The 21,362-nt window shown below is 35.6% G+C and overlaps 1 protein-coding gene across 1 annotated transcript in view; it reads right to left on the minus strand.

Moving 5' to 3' along the window:
• Positions 1 to 21,362, minus strand: part of LOC120514517 (F-box/WD repeat-containing protein 1A) — a 140,444-nt gene that overhangs the window by 67,210 nt on the left and 51,872 nt on the right. Inside the window, exons 2-4 of the mRNA XM_039734932.1 lie at positions 13,628 to 13,859; positions 2,391 to 2,577; positions 1,350 to 1,446 (exon numbers count right to left, since the gene is read on the minus strand). Of these exons, the coding sequence (XP_039590866.1) occupies positions 1,350 to 1,446; positions 2,391 to 2,577; positions 13,628 to 13,832 (489 nt within the window). The 5' untranslated portion in view covers positions 13,833 to 13,859. The remainder of the gene's footprint in view (positions 1 to 1,349; positions 1,447 to 2,390; positions 2,578 to 13,627; positions 13,860 to 21,362) is intronic.

Below are 21,362 nucleotides of genomic sequence, written 5' to 3' on the forward strand. Positions count from 1 at the left end.
ATATATATATATATATATATATAAACACATACACACACAGATTACAGAGTTTGCAAATGGAACCATAAGGTTAAAAGTATTACTAGACTGAAGCAGGCCAAGCAAATAAGTTTATTTTTCCTATACTACACATTACAATTTAATTTTACTTATATGATCATATCTGCAGTAGTATTAGTGTCATCATTGAAGTTTTTTAACAATTCTTATCAAATCTATTACTTTGTTTCCTTATAATTGTCTGTTTATATATTATAATCTGTAAAGACTAAAGTTTGATGGCATTAGATGAGCCTCTTGACACTTTTTTGGCTATCTAGCCTAACTTACAAGCACAATTTTAGACTTTAAATATAGCACCAGGTAATGCCACTTGCAGAAATGCCCAAGATGACTCTGCACATAGCAGGTGTATCAATAAGCGGGGTGAGACAGAGTATAGGATTCAGGTGGAGAAATTTGTTTCTTGGTGCAAAGACAATTATCTGCAACTTAACATCAGCAAAACCAAGGACGTGATTACTGACTTTCGCTCAGCAAACAGCCTCTATATCAATACTCTTAGGGGTCCACATCAATGACACATTGGACTAGTCACGTACCAATGCAAATCTGCATAAGAAAGGGCAGAAGAGGCTGCGCTGAGCTGATAACATCACTTCAAGAGTGGTCAACCAAACCAACAAACTAATTAAAACAGCATGCTCAGTTATGAGATGCACTCTTATTCCACTTAAGGTAGTAGCAAAGGAGAAAGTTAAAAAAAAAAAAACAACTGAGTGTCATCATAAACAATGCTGCACACCCCCTCTCTGAAACATTAACACTAAGAACTTTCAGCCAACAAATAATTCAGCAGACGTGTGTCAAGAGATGCTAATAAGAGTCCTTTATACCAGCAACAACATACCTGTGTAATGCCTCACGGTGACTGCCAAGTCAGAACTTTTTTCTTTTTAAAGTTTCTTCCTTTTTAATTATCCTGGTATATGTTCAGACTGTAAGGGGTGTGTGTATGTATGTATGTGTATGTGTATGTATGTGTGTGTATGTAAATAAAGTGCTATTTGTCTATGTATCTAAGAAATCACTTTTGGAAAAATTGTCAAAGAGGAATACATTTAATAATATCATTTCTGTTTCTTTGTATACACAATACCCATATATAAGTGCATGCAAGTGTGCACTGTCACATATATTACAGAAGCAGCTGCTTTTTAACTAGTAACAACTTATAAAACCAATAAAATTATCTACCCAAATTTTTTAGTAGACAAACCATACAACATAACTCAACTTTCCAACAAAACAATTATATTACTAATTAATTGTATTGCTGCTGCTCTTACCTCTATGTCCTGTATAATTTTTGGATAAAGTGCTCGGTAAAAAGAATTGGGTGGTGTAGTCCCATCCGGTGGCTTGTTTTTAAACAGGTATTGGCCCCTGACAGGCAAAGAATACACATACAGTCTACAATTAAACATGAATACAGTTTAAACAATGTAATGCAAATTTTAAAAAAGGAGCAAAACATGCTGAATCTGCTATAATTGAAATTGTGTTCTAAGTGCATCTTTATACGGTGTTCATGTGAAAAAATACCACAAAATTTCGTTTACAGAGAAGTGTGAAAATATAAAACTAAAAACAGGAATGGTACTGTATATGCAAGAACAAAGTCTTACCAGATTTTAACAACACTAGAATTACCAGAGCCTACGAAAAAACCCGTTCTCACCTCTCCGCCAGCGTCTTTTGTTAATCTAAATATGCTGATAAAAGAAAAGCTGCAAGCAGCCGGCTATTCCATCCCCCCACCGACTTAGAACGTACACAAATTTCTCCCAGATCATGCCTTGATTGATTTTCTGGGAGTGAAGTGGAGTTTTAGAGTGGAAATAATAGATCGTTGTTTGGAACACACGCATTTCATGTCTGTTCCGTTTCTACAGTAATCTGTGTAAACACATTGTTAAAACAGAAACTTTTTTTATATTCTACTAGTAGATGACAAAATGTAGGCATAAACTATATAATGTATGAAGCCTGAACTCCAAATATCAAAAGAAATATTTTCACAGAAGGTACAAATCTAACACAACAATTGCGCTTTTATTCAAAAAATATAACTGCAGAAACAAAAATCTGCCTTAACATGCGACATTGACACTTGTTTATTATGACTGCCTCCGTGGCGCAATAGACTCAACTGCTGACTGGGAATCAAAAGGTCGCGAGTTCGATCCTGCACCTCTCCGTTTTTTTTCGTAGGGTCTGGTAATTCTAGTGTTAAGTCAGATAATTTTATTTATGATGGATACCAGCATAATGCAAATAATACATTTTATACAGAACATAGGCTCAACTCAGCAAGGCAATGTTCTCACCATCCTCTTCTTTCCGCTAGGCCTCTCCACAAGGAGTCTGTCCGAACCATTCTTTCAATGAGTTTCTTCCACAACATGCCATCTGAAGTCACTCTGTACCACTCTTTACAAACAAGTTCTGCTGCACAAAGAGCTTTCGCATCCAAATAAGAAAGGATATTCTCTGCAATGTGATCCAGCCCACGTGCTGAAAAACACAAGTAAATTAAAGTTAAGTAAGCAGATGTTAGTTACACAGATACACTGTAAGATGAGTCCAAGGAGGTAATGCAGAGCTAGGATTAATATAATTTACTTCCTGTGTAAATTTACAGTGTTTTTCTGAAATTGTCACTTCTGTTCATTGCATCTGCCATGCATACAGTAATTGAAATGTATATGTATATATATACATACATACATACATATACATACATACATATATATATATACACAAATAGATATATATACATAAACACACACATAAACATATATACATACATATCTACATATATACATACACACACACATATATATATATATATATACATACACATACACATACATATATATATATATATATATATATATATACATATATATATATATATATATACACACACACACACACACAGGGTGGGCCATTTATATGGATACACCTTAATAAAATGGGATTGGTTGGTGATATTAACTTCCTGTTTGTGGCACATTAGTATATGGGAGGGGGAAAACTTTTCAAGATGGGTGGTGACCATGGTGGCCATTTTGGATCCAACTTTTGTTTTTTCAATAGGAAGAGGGTCATGTGACACATCAAACTTATTGGGAATTTCACAAGAAAAACAATGGTGTGCTTGGTTTTAACGTAACTTTATTCTTTCATGAGTTATTTACAAGTTTCTGACCACTTATAAAATGTGTTCAATGTGCTGCCCATTGTGTCTGGGGGTGCCAGAATCCATGAAGGAAGAAAAATGAAAAACATTTGTACAAAAATTTATTTATCCATTCCTAAATAATTAAATGGGTAGGCTATTTCGTATCAGTGCAATACGCTGCTTGTTAAAACGGATTACTCCCGCTCTTACGTGCAAGTCTGCGTGGATATTATGAACTATCGTATCTGTTCAAGTTCTATTTAAATTTTAAATAGAAGGAATTTTTATTTAGTCGACAAAATATTATTCCTGAATAAATCAACTCAAACCTTAAACAACTTATAATATTTTGCTCTCCATAAAATATATCCTGTCTAAATTATACAAGTTAGAAATAAAGTAAACGTTAAAAGAACAAACATTCAAATTTCTTTACCCTTATGTAATTTTATATAAAAAATAAACTTGGATTTTAAATATCCCAAAAGATTTTGCTCTCCATAAAAATATATCCTGTCAAAATTATACAAATTCAAATATGAACATGCTGCATAACAAAAGCTGGAAATATAAATAAAATGTGTTCCTTTCAGCAATAACAAATCAAATCATTCAGTTGTCTTTGCTCATATGTCATTTTAGAGCTGGACGCCTGGCATCTTTTTGGCAACAAGTTGTTTATGTTTGGTGTGAGGTTCTGTGTTGTGGAGATTCTCAGGATGGATTGCAGGTGCTCATCAGTGAGGCGACTCCTGTGTGCTGTTTTGTTAGTCTTTATCACTGAGAAGAGCTTCTCACACAGATATGTGCTACCAAACATGCACAAGGTTCGAGCCGCATGTAGACGGACTTTTTGTTCTTCAAAGTCACCAAAGCGCCGTGCAAACTCAGTGCGCTCAGTTTATCAGCAAAGTCGTATTTGGGAACACCGTAGTGACGACTTGGTTTAACATTACTTGGCAACAGGGAAAGTGGGGCAAGTTGCACTGGTGCATTTGTGTCTCCCATAAAAGCAGCTTCACTTGAAATCACTTTGTGATTGTGCACGGTAAAACGTCCGCTGAAGTGTCAGATTCTTATTTAATTCTTCTGCTTTCTGTATCTTCTGCATTGCATTCAGGTCTTTCAGGTTACCCTGATGTTTTGTCTCATAGTGCCGTCTTAGATTAAATTCTGTAATTACAGCCACATTAGCTCCACAAATGAGACACACGGGTTCAGTAAACATATACTCAGCCTCCCATCGGTTTTAAAGGCTCTATTTTCAGAATCAACTTTTCTCTTCAGCATCGTGTGAGCTAGCTTCGCAATAACTTGCAGCATCATAAGCTAGACTTGATTAGCGTAAGTGTTGGCAAGGCAGCTGAAGCGCTGCATTATGGGATCTGTAGTTTATTGTGTTACCAGCGCTTCATATACCCGGGCCATTAATAACAATAATACAGTATATAAAATGATCTCCGGGCGGATGTGGCCCTGCCCTTGAGTTTGACACATATGGACTAAATAGAACTTGAAAAGATATATTTTTCAAATGTGATCGCGCAATTCAGATAGAGTTGGCGCACTACAGCCTGCATGCCTCAATAAGTCATCCTCCCCTCGCTCTTACTTTTTTACCGTTCATCTAATGAATACACTGAGTATGGCTTTACCAAAACAATCATTGATGGCGAATAAAGTATCCATTATTCGAGTATGTAGATCGGGATATATATATACATATATATATACCCGCGTATCGCAGCGGAGTAGTGTGTTAAAAAGCTAGAAAAAGAAAAGGGAACATTTTAAAAATAACGTAACATGACTGTCAATATACAGTATTTGTTTTGTGAGTGTTACTGAGTGTTGCTGTCATCAAGGATTTGATTATCATTATTTCTTTCAATCAGGTTCGTATTTGTAGGATGTGTTGTGTTCAAGTTACATTCCGTGTTTGTCAATCGTTGTAAAGATGACAGGTTTCATTCATCGATTCGTTTCTTACTGCATCAATAAACAGCTCGTCTTCTTCTTTATCTGAGACCTGACACACTGCATGCACGGGTTTTTTTACACTGTCTTCCTTTAGCGGGACATTGACTTTTCCACCGTGTGCTTTGTTTCCACAGTAGCTGGATTTATGAATATGCTTGTATGTATAAGACGCTTCATATTTTTTGCTGCCTTTTCAATTGTGTAATTGTTTTTGTTCAGCTCTTTGGAACTGTTGCTTTTATCTGTGCACTGCGTAAGTTCACGTGATGCGCTCGGTGTACATGCATCGAAGTTTCCCAGCTGTGCTGGTGCCATCTCGTGCTATGTCCATGGCTGTATTTAATGTTACCTTAGTCCTGGCACTTAAAACTTTCTCTCGCAGTTTCGCTGAGTTTGTGCCAAACACCACCCTGACCATCTCATCTTCCTCTGCATAAGCACAGTCCTTCACCCGTGAATATTTACCCTGGCAGTTTGCTATTGGATTGCGCTGACGGACGGCCTTATATGGGCAGGCACTAAATTACAAGCGCCAGGCAGCCTGTCTATGAACTTAATTTAAAGTGTAGGTTTACATCGTGCTTTGTTTCAGTAGCAGAACTCATGAATATGGTTGTATATGTCACTCGCTCGCTTCTTATTGTTTAGCTGCCTTCTCAATTATATAATGCATGTTTTCTTCAGCGCTTTTGGGTCTTCCTGGTTTTCTATGTACTGCGTGATTACGTGGAAGGCGTGATGATGTCACACGAAACTCCGCCCCACGGGTTTCAAGCTCATCTCCATTACAGTAAATGGAAAAACAGCTTCCAGTTATGACCATTACGCGTAGAATTTCGAAATGAAACCTGCCCAACTTTTGTAAGGAAGCTGTAAGGAATGAACCTACCAAATTTCAGCCTTCTACCTACACGGGAAGTTGGAGAATTAGTGATGAGTCAGTCAGTCAGTGAGTGAGTCAGTGAGGGCTTTGCCATTTATTAGTATATATGTATATATATATATTTATTAGTATATATATATATAAATAAATAAATAAAAATATATGGTGATGGTTTTTCTCTTCTTTAGTGTATCACCAGCACTTGCATCAGATTTGTGTTTCAGAGACATTGTTGAAGGGTGAAGACAAAAGATTAAGATGAGCTGTTCTGCACAGGGCGGTACAAGCTATCACAGCAGGAAGGCACCAGTCGTCAACATGTCTGATGTACTGACAAGAGACAATTTCCTGCTATGTACGTAACTGTACAAGCAAGCTTGCTATTGAGAATGAATGGGGGCATCGAGGGGCGGTTTATCACCAGTCCACCTTACAGACACCTCCAGTACAGTATGCTGCCTGCAGCATCTGCCCACCAAGAACGAACACAGTGCGTCCAAAAGTGGGTAGTGAATCGCCCCCATTCAATAAGCAGCCATCCAATGCAAACAACAATGCTACCCCCCACCGCCCCATTCAGCCACAACAGGGTCACTGCTTGCAGCATTACCAGCCGCCCACTGAGAACGAACCGGGGCAGCCGAGTGTGGTGGGCCGTGAAACCGCTTGCCGCCCAAGGGACACTACACTGTGCGAGCAGTGAAATCACCCCCCTCCAGCCACTACTTGCAGCATTACCAGGCTGAAGTTGACGGAGCGCTGCGGCCCCATTCTTAATCCTAGGTCGGATGTTCGTAACCTGTACTGCTGTTATTTTTAAACACCAGATATTCAAAATTTTGAGAATATGATATGGACACAGGGAAACCAAAACATACTAGTTATCACGCAGTCAGAAAGGCAGGAAACTCAGACAGTTGGAGGAGGTTTTCACTGCTCTTATATTCAGAAAGAAATTAGCTGATCTATCTGAGCTCTGTTTAATGTTCTCTAGCCAACCCACATTCTGCATCATGAAGAAGCAATATGTTGTCCCTACTAGCATAAAGCAATGAAAAAGTAACAAACTGTGTGGAACTTGTGTGTGAAAACTCTCTTCCATGTGATTTTAAAGATGTTAAAGGCTTTGTACAGGTTGTTTAATTCTTTGTTGACAAAACCTTAAAATATGTAAGACTTGATGACTCTTATGATAATCAACACACAACAGGTCACTACTTTCCAACATCGTGATATGGGAGTAAAACTACATTAACTGGAAACTCTGTCTTCCTTTCCTGAAATGATTACCTTACCTTGTACAAGCTTAATATGCAGCTAAATTTTGCCTTGTAAGATAGGAATGTGCCATTAAACTTTGATATTTGTGAATTAAGTGAAAAATTCACTATATAACCTTACAATTTGCTATTTTCATTAATCCAATGCCAAGTTTCACAAATGATACATATGCTTGACAATGTCTTCTTAAGCACTCTTTTATTAATCCAAATTACACGCTGCTATCGTTTGATTAAAAGAGTGAAAAAGATAAGAATGACACACACTTTTGTAGCCTGAGATAAGTGCTGTTTACAAATAAACAAAGTTTTAAATTTAACTAATATGTAAACAGCCCGACAAGTACTGGAAGATGTGTGTGCAGGTTTCTTCCCATCTCCCTACTAACTTTAATTAAGAGAAAACTTCAAGCTTTACATAACTGTGACAAGAATCAGAAAAGCAACGCTATAACCAGGGGAGGTTATAAAAGAAAAATTACAAATTAATATTGCTGCCTTAAAATAGCTTAACACAGGCACTATAGTGGTTTTTATTTAACTTTTGCTTAACTTTCAGCTCTGTAACCTACAAAAGCAATCAACCATAAATGCACCCCTAAATCTAAAAATACCTTTTCACTTCCCCATTTCTCCCAGCAATAAACTAAAACATGTTAATATTCAACACAGCAGTCTCCTTTACGGTTCAATACATATACAATAGCATCATAGTCTGAAAGGTAATTTGTGTATTTACCTTTACTTGTGCTGAAATAAATCTATGGATATGTAAGGCATGTTAACTACAGTGTCCTCAAAAAGTATTCACCACTCAACCCATTTTTCACATACATGATTGTCACAAACTATTAATAGCATATCAAACATTTTCTTTCACAGTACATTTAAAAATGAAATTCCAAGAACTGAAATGTCTGTTCAGTACCTGGTTGAATAACACCTTGTAGCTACTATATAGCAAGTAGCCATAACAAGTTTCTATTAATTTTGCACAATGTGATGGCGCAAGATTTGCATACTCCTTCTTACAAAATTGCTCAAACTGTGCCAGCAGTTGTTTAGGTCTTACTACAGATGACTGTTAAGGTCAGAATTATGATTAGGCCACTCAAAGACATCAATTTTTTAAGTCACTCCACTGTTGCACCAGTAGTGTGCTTAGATCAAGTTTTCCTAAATAATCTGTCTATATTGTGTAGCATTCATCTCTCCATAAAGTGCCATTCTTTTTCACCAACTAAGTTCAGAGGGGCTGCCTGATCTAGGCACCACTGCTATAGTTTCATATTTTTTTCCATTTCTGTATGACAGACTGCAGTGGGTTCCAAGATAAAATCAAAAGGACAGCCACGTTTTGTCGTGTGGTGGGTGCAGCAGCATGCTGTACCAGTTCATGCTCCCCAAACTGGCCTGAAATTTTCGGCAATGAAAACCTTAAATATTATTTGAAACAAAACTGCCTACAGTTATCACTTTCTAAATGTGAAATAATATATCTTCATCTACTTCTACTATTAAAATAAATTCATCAATATCTAAAGATATCTTGACTACAATTTTTTAAAATATTTAACTTTTTAGTTACATATTGAAACACAGACTGCCATGCAGCTTGAAGAAACTGCTAATTACAGATATAAACAGTGATGTGATTCTCAGGTTGTCTTGTATCCTTTTCCAGGATCCCTGCTTCTTTAGAATTATATTTCTGACATGTTTTGAGTGCTATTTTGTCTTCATTTTGATTTTTGCCATTCAGCTTCCTACTACTGAAGATGTCATTAGAGAAATACTGTGTGCTGGGAGAGACACAATTACTTTCCTCCAGGTGATTAAGAGCTGCGGCCATACGTCATAAAGAAGAATTATAACAAGTTTTCATAAAATCACAAACAAAGGCTTTGGGGTCAATCCTCACACTAATCCACTGACAAATCAACTAAAGATTTTGCGGAAGAAACATATATTTCCCGAAACTCAGGCATTGTCCCTAAATCATTTCCTCTTATGCAAAAACTATAAATATAAATAAGGTGTCATTTTATACATGCAGAATAAATCAAAGACAGTCCCTATATGAAAATTACATTTTTATTTAACAACAATGAATCTCTAAAAAAAAATTCCTGTCATATCTGGAAAATCCTTCTGTTCTGTAACTCCTCTGATGAATTTGTCATCATCTTTTCCGCCCACAAATTGGCTTTTTTGGTAAAGTAGTGTAACCTAAGCAGGTCTGAGTGACCTGTCACTGATGTCTTGCCAAGCATATCCCAAGAAATAAAAATCTGCAGTTGACTGTAATACAGTGCATCTGGAAAGTATTCACAGTGCATCACTTTTTCCACATATTGTTATGTTACAGCCTTATTCCAAAATGGATTAAATTCATTTTTTTTTCCTCAGAATTCTACACACAACACCCCATAATGACAATGTGAAAAAAGTTTACTTGAATATTATAATTCTTGTATCAAGTGGTGTTTTTAGGAAGGAAACTTAATGTTAGGTTACTCATAGATCAACAGGTGAGCAGATAAAATGTTCTTCATAATGTATGGTACAGAAATGTCTGTATTCAGTTTAGCAGCAAAATTTAACAATGAAGATATCAAACGCTTTACTGAGTGGCACATAGCCTTCACAGAGGTGGACATTGAAATTCTTGAAATATCTTCTATTTGTCATTCACTAAATTTTAGTTTTGCCTGTTCTTGTTACAATCCCGCAAAATATTACAGTATTGCAGTTTTTTCAACTTATAGAAATCAAATGATGACCAATATGCCATAACCACCTTGACAATTCTACAGGCATAAAGAACGGAATATATTTTTACTAATCTACCATTACTGCAACAGGTAGCACTTAATTCTTGACAGCTTTTATTACTCCAATGTAAAGGATGCATATACACAATTATTTTAAAAAGTTATGCATTACTGTATTTAAAAAAATAAACCACATTTGTCACCAACATCTGTACACACAGATCAAGGATAAAGAACATTTGAAAGAAATTTTCATATTAACTAGAAGGACTGCAGTTTCTTGCAGGTAAAAGACTACCATGAGATAAAAGTTTGAAACTTTTTAAAGGCTTGCATATTTAAGAAATACAGGACAATTCTTTTTCTGCTTCATAAGCCAAAACTGTTTTGAATCTTAACAATAACTTAAAACTATGAGGAAGTACATATTATTTGCTAATCATCAAGTGGAAACAGTGGCAATGTTTATGACGCTAAAACCTTAAGTATAATAAAATAAATGCTTAAGTGATTTATTTGAAAATATGTAATTTCTAGAATGTCAGTAAGTGGAAGGCTGCAGTTTAATACACTGAGTAAAAATAAAGAGTTTCAAAAATTCTGTTTAGAAGCTCTTTTTGACAGCCTATTCACAATTGAACTCTCCATATCTCTGTCTCCAGTTACTAATTAAGGAACTGCTAACAAGGCAAGTTGCATGCTTCATTTAAAAAATGTTAACACAACAGACAAGTTAGTATACATTTAATTCTCTGACAAATTTCAGACATCTCTACTGCATTGATTTCAAGTCTAAGATGGTGGAAAAATAAAACTTCAAGAAACCCCTGCCAGGCAATTTGGGTTTAACACTTTCAGTAAAATGTTTCTTGTAATAATATGTTAAACTTTTGACTATGCAACATATAACTTCTATGCAACATGTTTGCAGTGATGTGCCTCACCTACATAAATGGTTTAATGATTTAGTGAAGTTCTGTTAAACTTCAAAATAACAGGATGGCAGCAGAGGAGATGGTTTACTCAAACTTGTACAGGTGGATTACCATTTTTAAACTGGCCTGGTGTGAATGAATGTGGATGTTGGTGTGATGGACTAGTATCCTACCACAGCATTGTTCCTGTTCTCAGGAATAAGACACAGATTTTTGCGACCTATAAATGAAAAATGTCTAAACTCATTTTCTGAATCTGCTTTTCCTAATGTGGGGTTCAGTTAAATAAAAAATGTAATTTCAGAAAATGAAGTCATGGATTTCTTAATATTGCTTTATTATTGTCATAATGCTTATAATCTTTATTATTGTCAATGTTTATAATCTTTGACGCTGACATTATCTTAAACTATATATGTCTAACTGCTGAGACTGGAGGCATAAAAAATAAACCAAAATTTGAGTATGTACTTTTACATAGTATTAAAAAAGTACAGTCTCTAAAAAAACTACACACAATAAATTATTTTGAATTACTTTGCAAAAATACTAATTGGACTAGAATATGTTTTATGAATCACAAAACCCTTTTTCCTGGCAAACAGTTTATGTAATAATGCAAATGAACCATAAAGGAAGGAGAGTAGCCTACTTAGGTAAGAAATACAATATTAAGCATCATCCTCTTTAATAAAACCCTGTGTGCGTCCAGGTGTCCGTGTGTGTGTGTGTGTGTGTGTGTGGGCCGCGCCGCACATCGCACCATGCCCCGCCCATGCGCTCAGCACTGTGGACACAAACACACTGGAAGCTGTGCACACGGTAAATGGCCTTGCCACGGCTGCGCATGATAAGAAATAAAGGACACCATTGCTGGGGAGAGTGCCGATTGGGTAGTCGCGGCCGCACACATAAAATCCATGGCTGGCGAGAAGCCACACATTAAATAATTAGCTGCACGCCCCCACAGATTAAAATACTTGCTGGAGAACTGCACAGTACTTGCTGGGGAGACGCCACAAGCACGATTATAAGCAGCACGCCACACATTACATTAGTTGCTGGGGACACTCTGCTGATTGCCCACTGTTGTGACAGAAAATTAAAGTCATATTACGGACAACAAAGCCAGTATTACTGTCAGAGAAAATTACAGGCATTTTATGGAAATACAAACCAGTATTACTGCGAGAGAAAATTAATGACACACAATACAGTGATGCATATTACAGCCACATACAAGCCAGTATTACTGTAGGAGAAAATATTATGGACGTATCTACTAACAACATGCTACCCAAAAAAAAGGACACGTCAAGTAGGACAAAAGACACAGACAATAAAATCCAATATTAGCAACATCTCCTGGAAGAACGATCAGCTCAACAAGTAAACATCAACAAAAGGCTGAAAGAAAAAGAAAAATGCGAACAAATAGATCGATTGAAGAAAAAGAAAATGACCATCAGAAAAACGCTAAAAGAGAAAGACTCAGAAGAGGAAACCTTAGAAAAAGTTGGCATTTACTTGCCAGAACCAGTATTCAGCCACAGTCAGTTATATGTTGCATTATCAAGAGTAAGAAGTTTTCCAAATGTTGTTGTCAAGGTTGTAGAGATTCCTGAACAAGGCAAACTGTTGCCATACTCAGACAGAATATTTACAAGAAATGTTGTCTATAATGAAATTGTATAGAAACATTTCATGAGGTAAAAAAATAGAAAATGTTACCTAAATAGGCAATATTAATTATACTTACTGTATTGTCATATACATTTTTATGTTATTTTTATTATTATTTTACTTTAGGCTTCTTGCAAAAATATTTTTGACAAAAAAAAATTAAGACAAGAAACAGAATGAGGTCAAGGTCCCTTGCCATTTAATATAGACTGTTCCTACTAATGTTTATGCACTACTGTTCTAGCGCCCGTTATTGAAACGGGCTTAACGTCTAGTTTTTATATTAAATTCATTGTTTAGATTGTATTTCTACAAAACAAATCTTTCCTCAAACTCTGTACACTCCAAATAAAACATTAATTTTGTACATTTTTTCAAAGTAGATTTAAAGTAAGATATATTAACATTACACATAATTCTTTCAGTTAATACAATTTTAAATTACTGTTTGGAAAGCTGTTGGTAGCAGTTAAGTTGCCATGTCAGTGTACACATACATTGATCCCTCCTAAAACACAAAATACATTAATATACAATTATCATTCTGCATCTCCTTTAAATAAATAAATAAATAAATAAATAAATCCAACTTATTCAAAAATGACAGTTCCTTTCTGTAGAAATAACAATTTACATACAGGAGAGAAAAACTTAATTCCCAAAATACTATATAACAATACACATTAAGTTGTATGGTTTATCCATTTACATATATCAGAAGGCAAAACATTCAAGTATGTTAATAAAAAATGGACCTATAATTCAAAACCTCTGGCCATTTAACTTATCTGAAAACAAATATTTGACAAACCTGAACTGAAAACATTTAAAACGGTTCTATTTACCTGGCAGTGCAGTGATAAAATCCCTTTGTAACATTGGCTTCAAGTAGGAGTTGATGTGGCCATGCTGGTAGTGACACATCCGGGAAATAAGATGCTCAACAAATTCCACCTGGTCAGATTCAGACCACTGGTCAAAATATTTAACACAAAGTTCTTTCTCCTTCTCATAGTTAGCAGACAGCTTGCGCTGCTTGGGAACAATCATACTTGATGTACCGTTGACAAGTTTGGCCTAGAATAAAAATAAGAATAATTTGAAACTGCATAAAGAAACATATAATATCTAAAACTGGCTAAAACAGTAGTGTAAATAACAATTTAAACACACAGTCTAAACTATTGATCTTCAGCAATATATATTCAAAACGTTTATAAAACATTTAACCTTTTTGTAAGCCTCAATCTACCTTAAATTCCTGCAACAGTTAATAATGACATCATAAAAATGGTTTTAGTCTAAACACAGCATACAAATACATTTAAATATCTATTATACAGTGCAATCATTAATACTGACCAGTGACACAATTGTTATTAGCAGACTCTCAGCCCAAAAATACTGATATGAAATAAAACAAAGGATAGGAGCTTTTAGTGTACATTTTCTGCACTAAGTGTGTTTACATAAAAATGTTGAATGTTATTGGATCTGATATTTTAAAGAACCAAAAGTAACTGGACAAATTAATGTTAAATATAACTGTCACATTTAATACTTCATAACAAATTCTTTACAGTCAATAACTGCCTTAATTGTGGAAAAACATCACCAGGGTCTGGGTGTTTTCCCTGTTGATGCTCTGCCAAGCCTGTACTGCGCCCATCTACAGTTCATTATTTCATTTTTTTGGTTGCCTTTAGTATTGCCTTCAGCAAGTGAAACACATGGTCAGCATAGTTTCAGTAAGGTGGTCAACTTGGTCATTCAAGAACATTGCACTTTTTGGTCTTGAAACTTTTTGGTCTTGAAGAATGTGGTTGCATAAGCAGTACGCTTTGTGCCCATTTCCTGCTGCTGTGTAAAGCACCGCACAATGAGTTTTTAATGCATTCTGCTCAACCTGAGCAGATTTTTCTGTACTCCTCAGAATTTATCCAGTTGCCTTTATCAGCAGTGACCTCACAAGTAAATACAAAGGAACAAGTTCCAGTGCCAACTGTACATTCCCAAGCCATAACACCACCATTACCATGTTTCACGTTGAAGTGCTATTCTTAACATATACTCTATATACGCTATACTCGAATGTTATTTATATAGGGAAGAAAGTACAATGTCAGGTGCTCATTCAGTGTAATAGGAACCATAGCACAGAGAGATGTGTACACTGCAACAAGTACACATGTCGTGAATGTAGGAAGGGTGTGTGGGAATTGTTAATATTTGAATGTGATGATTTTATATGGCACGGATCAGAAATCGGCAGTTCTTAGCATTGCACCACACAAGCTGTCGTATCAACCGCCTACTGTAACTTGCTTTATTTTTTCTTCACTTATAGTCTAGAATAAAAGTGCACTATGTTTTTCATTCTTGTACACCAACACATGTTCCTGTGTTTGAGCGACACGGGCATGCACAAAAAAATAGACGTGTAATGCCACGAAAAGTGCACACAGGCACTAGTCAGCGGCTGATACCATTACGCTATCGTGCCAGCTGTAGTAAGTATGTGTCAATATGGCATGCTAAGGTGGCTTTTTTCTGCAGTTATATTTTTGAATAAAAGCATGCTAGTTCTGTTATATTTGTACCTTTTGTGAAAGTGTTTGATATTTGGACTTCAGGCTTCATACATTATATAGTTTATGCTTACATTTTGTTATTTACTACAACAATATGAAAAACGTTTCTGTTTTAAAAATGTGTTTACACGGATTACTGTAGAAACGGAACACACGTGAAATGCATGTATTCCAAATAATGATCTATTATTTCCAGTCTAAAACTCCACTTCACTCCCAGATAATCAATCAAGGCATGAGCTGGGAGATGTCTGTGCACGTTCTAAGTCGTTGGGGGGATGGAATAGCCGGCTGCTTGCAGCCTGATTTTTATCAGCACATTTAGATGACAAAAGACGCTGGTGGAGAGCTGTGAACGATTTTAAGAAGCGATTTAAGGTGGGACGGAAATACCAGTTTTTTCGTAGGCTCTGGTAATTCTAGTGTTAAGAACCCCTTCCCCACTTTTAGGAATACAGCATTTCTCTGCTTAAGTCTCTCAGTCAACCCCAAGAGAAAAGCCAGGCTACCTAACTGCCAAGCTTTAGCTTAACACATGGTTTGGAGGGCAGGTGTGAAGGTATTCTGTCCCCCCATTGGTCTGAAGTATGGTTGTTTGGAACTGTCTTGCATTAGAAGCCTTTAAGTACCACAACGCCCTATTGGCTCTGGGGGTTGGACAGAAAACCTATTAAATTTGCTTGCTTTACTTCATTCTCTCTCTCGCTTACCAAACTGATGAAAGACCATTTCATGAACTGAAAAGGACAACACAACGAAGAGCACAGCTCTGCAGACATATTGAGGCAGGCATGTGGCCTGTTCTGAAGAAAGCTGACCACAAATGAACTAGAGACATTTTAACTAACAAGTCTGTGTGCCGCCTGAAACTACACATTACAATTTATCATGTTGTATGGTTGCCAATATTCCAATGTACTTTGCATATTGTTATTATTTATGAATATTATCAATAATACATTATTTAAATTGTAACTTAAGTCCTGCTTATCTTTTACTACACCTAATTGCCTGAGGTTATAAATGAAGAAGGGAAGGTGGGGAGAAATTATATGGTACAATACTTTATAAACAGTGGTAAGTCTGTGAGATTTGAGGCATTCTAACAAAGGCTATATATTAATAATTCAAAAGGGGAAAGTAGAGTAATATATTACTCTACAAAGACAAAACAATCAGTAACAGGTTCACTTGTACCATATTTGTCTCTAGAAAATTCAAAATGTAGTCCCTTGTGGAAAGTATAGGAAATATTAAAATGAGAATGTCACTCTTAAGATTCTTGTCTCTGATGACTCATGCGAGTGTAAACATCAGTAATCAATGCTTAATGCCTATGGACTTCATGTTACCACTAACTACTACATATCTGTTTACCTATAAATATATGTTCACTCATGTGCATATATACATCCTATGTATATTTAAAACCAGAAAAAAAATTCAGAGTGGCACTGTCATCATATGCAAATAATACTGTACATAACCCTTCAAGTGTTCATCTGTTTGATTTAATTCCCTAATATAATTGTGCTAATGGCTTTAGAAACATACCATTTCTTCCTAATGTGATGAATTATGTGAATCTGGTGCAGTAAGGGGGTGGGGGTAGAGGAATCAGTTCAATGACAGCACTAATTACAAGATTTTTTTCCCCTAGTGCTGGTGTAAAATATGACACAGCAGCAGCTTTGGGAGTGTGGCAAACAGCTTCTAATTTCCACACAGAAGCTGACAATCTCTTCTCTCCACTCATCTTTCAAACCTCCTGAGTAAGATTTAACTTCCTCATTTAGTTAATTACCGAAAGAGAACATCGTCTCCCCACGATTGTAGACAGTGTTAGAGAAACACTGACTGGCAGAGGCTTTATCGTGTTAAATGTGAATTTGATCGATGGTTGCTGCTGAAACCTAATAACATCACCCCATGGCAAATTGTAAGATAAATATAATAGGAGGACATCTGACAATAAAAGACTGTCAGAATTCCCCCCGCCCCCCTTTGTTATCTTAAGAACTGATTTCTGCATTTAACAGAAAACATTTCAAATAGGTGAATTATATAAAAAAATTCACATATTGTTTGATTACCTTTGAATTAAAAACTATACATCTGCTCCTGTCTTCCTTAAATTATGGTGCAGAGTATATAAGATTAAAGTTACCTTTTTTAATTTTCTATCAGACGCTTGCTCACTTCTACAAAAAATATGCACATAAAACTGCCACACTTGTCAGTAGTATGCACAATATTTACACAAGAATAATGCCACAAACAAAAACATTTTCTAGATAATAATATAAGAACATACAGTATGATAAAACTCAAGTTTAATTAGAAAAGGATGTCTATATTATGTTGTAAATTTAATGATTGAAAATGGACTTACAGCTATATATCTTCATACTGTGGTAATTTAATGACCTGAAACAAAGCATGTGTTTACAGTTACATTTTTACTAGGGATGTTTACTTACATTCACTGCTTTTCTGGATGTGTTTATACCAGTGTTGAGGGTCTGATGCCTACCCCAGCAACACTGGCTACAAGCTGGAACCAACCCTAGAAATGAATTATATTTCTAATTACAATACTCTTGATGGGCACGTATTATATAAGGGAATTATGGTTTGGGATTTTTATTTTAAACAAGTGGAGTACAAGAATATGAAAGTGACTGGTTATGGCTTACAAAATTAGAGAGTAGCCTCGTGGTTTAAACTAGAGTTACTAACTAAACTAGTTAAACTACCTTCAAAACTTCTCTACAAATAACAAATACTAAATTACTTCAATAGTTAAAACATCAGTTTTATTTAGAAATACAGAATTTTTTTAAATCTTAATTTTACTAAATTTTAATTTCTCACAAAAGAAAGGAATAAGAGAGGACCTTATATTTCTCTTTAAAAAAAGCTTTACTAGGTCTGCCTAATTTGATGCTATGTGTATTTAAACTATTAATAATATATCCTCCTCAACACATCTGACTTATGCACATAAATATACTGAATAACTAACTACAACTTGGTTGGTCTTCTCTTCAAGCAAGTAAAAAGTCAGATGTATTTAGAAATAAAATCAAAACATAACCAAACCAAAAAAAAAATACTATTCAATGTATAAAGTCAAACATAAATCCACTATAGATTTAACTGATCTAAGTAGTATTTCTTTAGGATGTCGAATTAAGAAATAAAACTAAACTGTTTTTAGATCACTAAATTTAATCATTAAAAATCTTTTATACCCACGATGATTTGCAGAGTGCAGCAGCTGCAAACCAGCATACATCACGCTCTCTCTCTGGTCCTGCTAATTAAACAGTGGATCACAGTACGAAACCTCATGTGTTCAGTTTTGCTATATACTCATTGGCTAGAATACATCTGCCAAACCCACCCTGTCTGAAGCACTTACATTAATGTGACAGGAGCCTGAAGATGGATTACCCAGTGCCATATTGCCCATCTTCTCCAATCAAGAACTATCCATGTAAATTGATTGTTCTAATTTGCTCTCATTATTATTACAATATCAAGACAAAATAACACACACGGCTCACTGTCAAGGCAATGAAAATCAGCCATTAGTTATGAACAGACACCAAGTGCTTTTATGAACAGCATCTCTGTGTGGATATATCAGATGCAAACACATCCTAATCAGGTTTGCTGTCTCTTCCCCCCCTCCCTCAGCTTATAGTAATTTACCCATCAATTACTTGCACTTTGAATACATCAGATATAAACTGCTGCCTACAACTTGTTTGTTTTACACTGTACACATTTAACCTTTTATTAGAAAAAGAAATCATCAACATTCTTGTCTTGTGAAGTGAGCAGCAGAAAAAAAAATCAACATAATTTATAATGCATTTTTTAATCAAGTCTCAATGTAAGGAAAAGAAAATTTTTTTACAATTATGTAGTTTATATTTTTTAAATCAGAATAAACATTTAATATAACACATAAATGGTTTATGATTCATTAGTACTGTTTAAACAAAACCTTACTAATCAAACACAAGGGCACAGAATGACTGTTAAACAAATTGTTATATCTGACTATGAACAGGCAACAGCTGCATTCCCCACATTTTTAAATGTTAATGATTTTAAAGAAAGGTTCCTTTAAAAGGCCTTTGTTATTTACATACTAAACATTTGGTCATTTTTTTGTAATCACAGGAAATACAAAACAAAAGGTCACTATATAACAATCACTATTTTGTGCCAGAAAGCACACAATACTTATGCACAATAATACACCTTGCTGACATCTACAATAATGCACGACTACAGCAATTTAGAAAAATGTGAAATGTGGCATTAGCTACTTATTTCTTGGGCACTATAGAGCTGGATGCCCTGTCACCCATAGAGTGCAGGTTAGTGTGTGGCACAACAAGGTTGCCAGAATCAGATGTCCTTAGTGGCCAAACAGGAGCATTAGCAATGGAGAAAGTCACTGATGTAGTCCCGTTCAAGGTAGTTTAAAGCTTTGTAGGATAACACTTGTTTTGCAAATGTGTCCATCAGCACAAGCAGCCTGCGATCCCATCCGCCACAGCTCAAGACAGACAAAATATTCTCCCAGCTAAAGTCTGTTTATCTGGGTGTGAGGTGCCTGGAGTTGTATTGGGTAAACAATATCTCGTTATTTGGAACACATGCATTTCATGTGTGTTCCATGTCTGCAAAGATCTGGGTAAATGTAGAACAACAAGAAATGCGAGGCAAGAAATGTTGAATACATAGCTAAAACAGAAACTTTTTTCATGCTATAGTATTAATGACAACATTTTGACATGAAGTGTATAATGTGTGAAGACTGAAGTTATTAGACTTATTGTTACCATCATAGAATAAAAACATACATTTGATTTGAGTCTGTAAGAGCCAGAGTAAATTTATGGTACTTGTAAAGGTTAGCTTTTTTTTTTTAATTAAGTTTGATTCTCTCAGTCACGCCCCCCCGATCTGACACCGTTTTCAAATAAAGACATGCAATAACACAGGTGAGCTTCAATGAGGATGAGATTTCTACATCAAAGAAAGAGAACAGAAGCCCTGCAAGAAACATCCAATCACACATAAGAACACCACAGCTGCACCAGGTCATAAAGGCGTAAGATGGCACTGTTTGGATGCAGCAACAGGTTGGGTGCCATCCTGCCAGTGAATCTGAGAAGGCTCTGATGAAGTTTCACTTTTAACACTGAAGTAGAGTTGCGCATCATCTGCATAAAAATAATAACTCAGTCCAATTATTTAGTTCTTAAATTTAATTATGGATAAAGTCAAGGAATTTTTTACATGAATCAGTAGAGGAGGTAACTGGGCAAGATGCAGGTTGAGGTAGTTTATTAACTACAGAGAACAAAACCCTCTACACGTACACGACACGTGTATCTACAAGTACATGACATGTTAAATTTAATGAAATATTCATGTTCCTGACATACAGTGGCATAAAATAGTACAGGCCTCATTCTTGATTTCCTTTATTACTGTCAATATTTGGCGATAAATTTTTTCAGGACTTAAAACAAAATCTTGATTCAAAAGTCAATATCAGTCGTTTGACTCAACTCAGCCAGGCTTGAAAAGAGGTACCCCAGTTTAATTAAAAAAAAGAAATAAAATAAAACTTATTTTGACTCTTTACCATTACAGCAAGACTGCAGTGAAACATTCAACAAAAACACAATGCCACAATTAATAAAGTTATTTTTTTCCCCCCTGATCTTTCCAGGAATCATCTTTCAAGTCTGGAAGTGCCTACAAAGCCATTTCTAAATCTGTGGACATTGGGCATAATTGGGGAGCAGCAAACAAGAAACCAATGCTAACCAAGGAGGGCATACATTTGAGATCTTTCAGGTTCTTAGTGGAAAATGTGTGGGAGAAGTGGAACTTTTCAAACTCCAATTATGTCTGGTGTAAAAACTGCATTTTCATATGAACAATGTTGTAATAACAG

Source organism: Polypterus senegalus, chromosome 1 (genome assembly GCF_016835505.1).
Source record: "Polypterus senegalus isolate Bchr_013 chromosome 1, ASM1683550v1, whole genome shotgun sequence".
NCBI lineage: Eukaryota > Metazoa > Chordata > Cladistia > Polypteriformes > Polypteridae > Polypterus > Polypterus senegalus.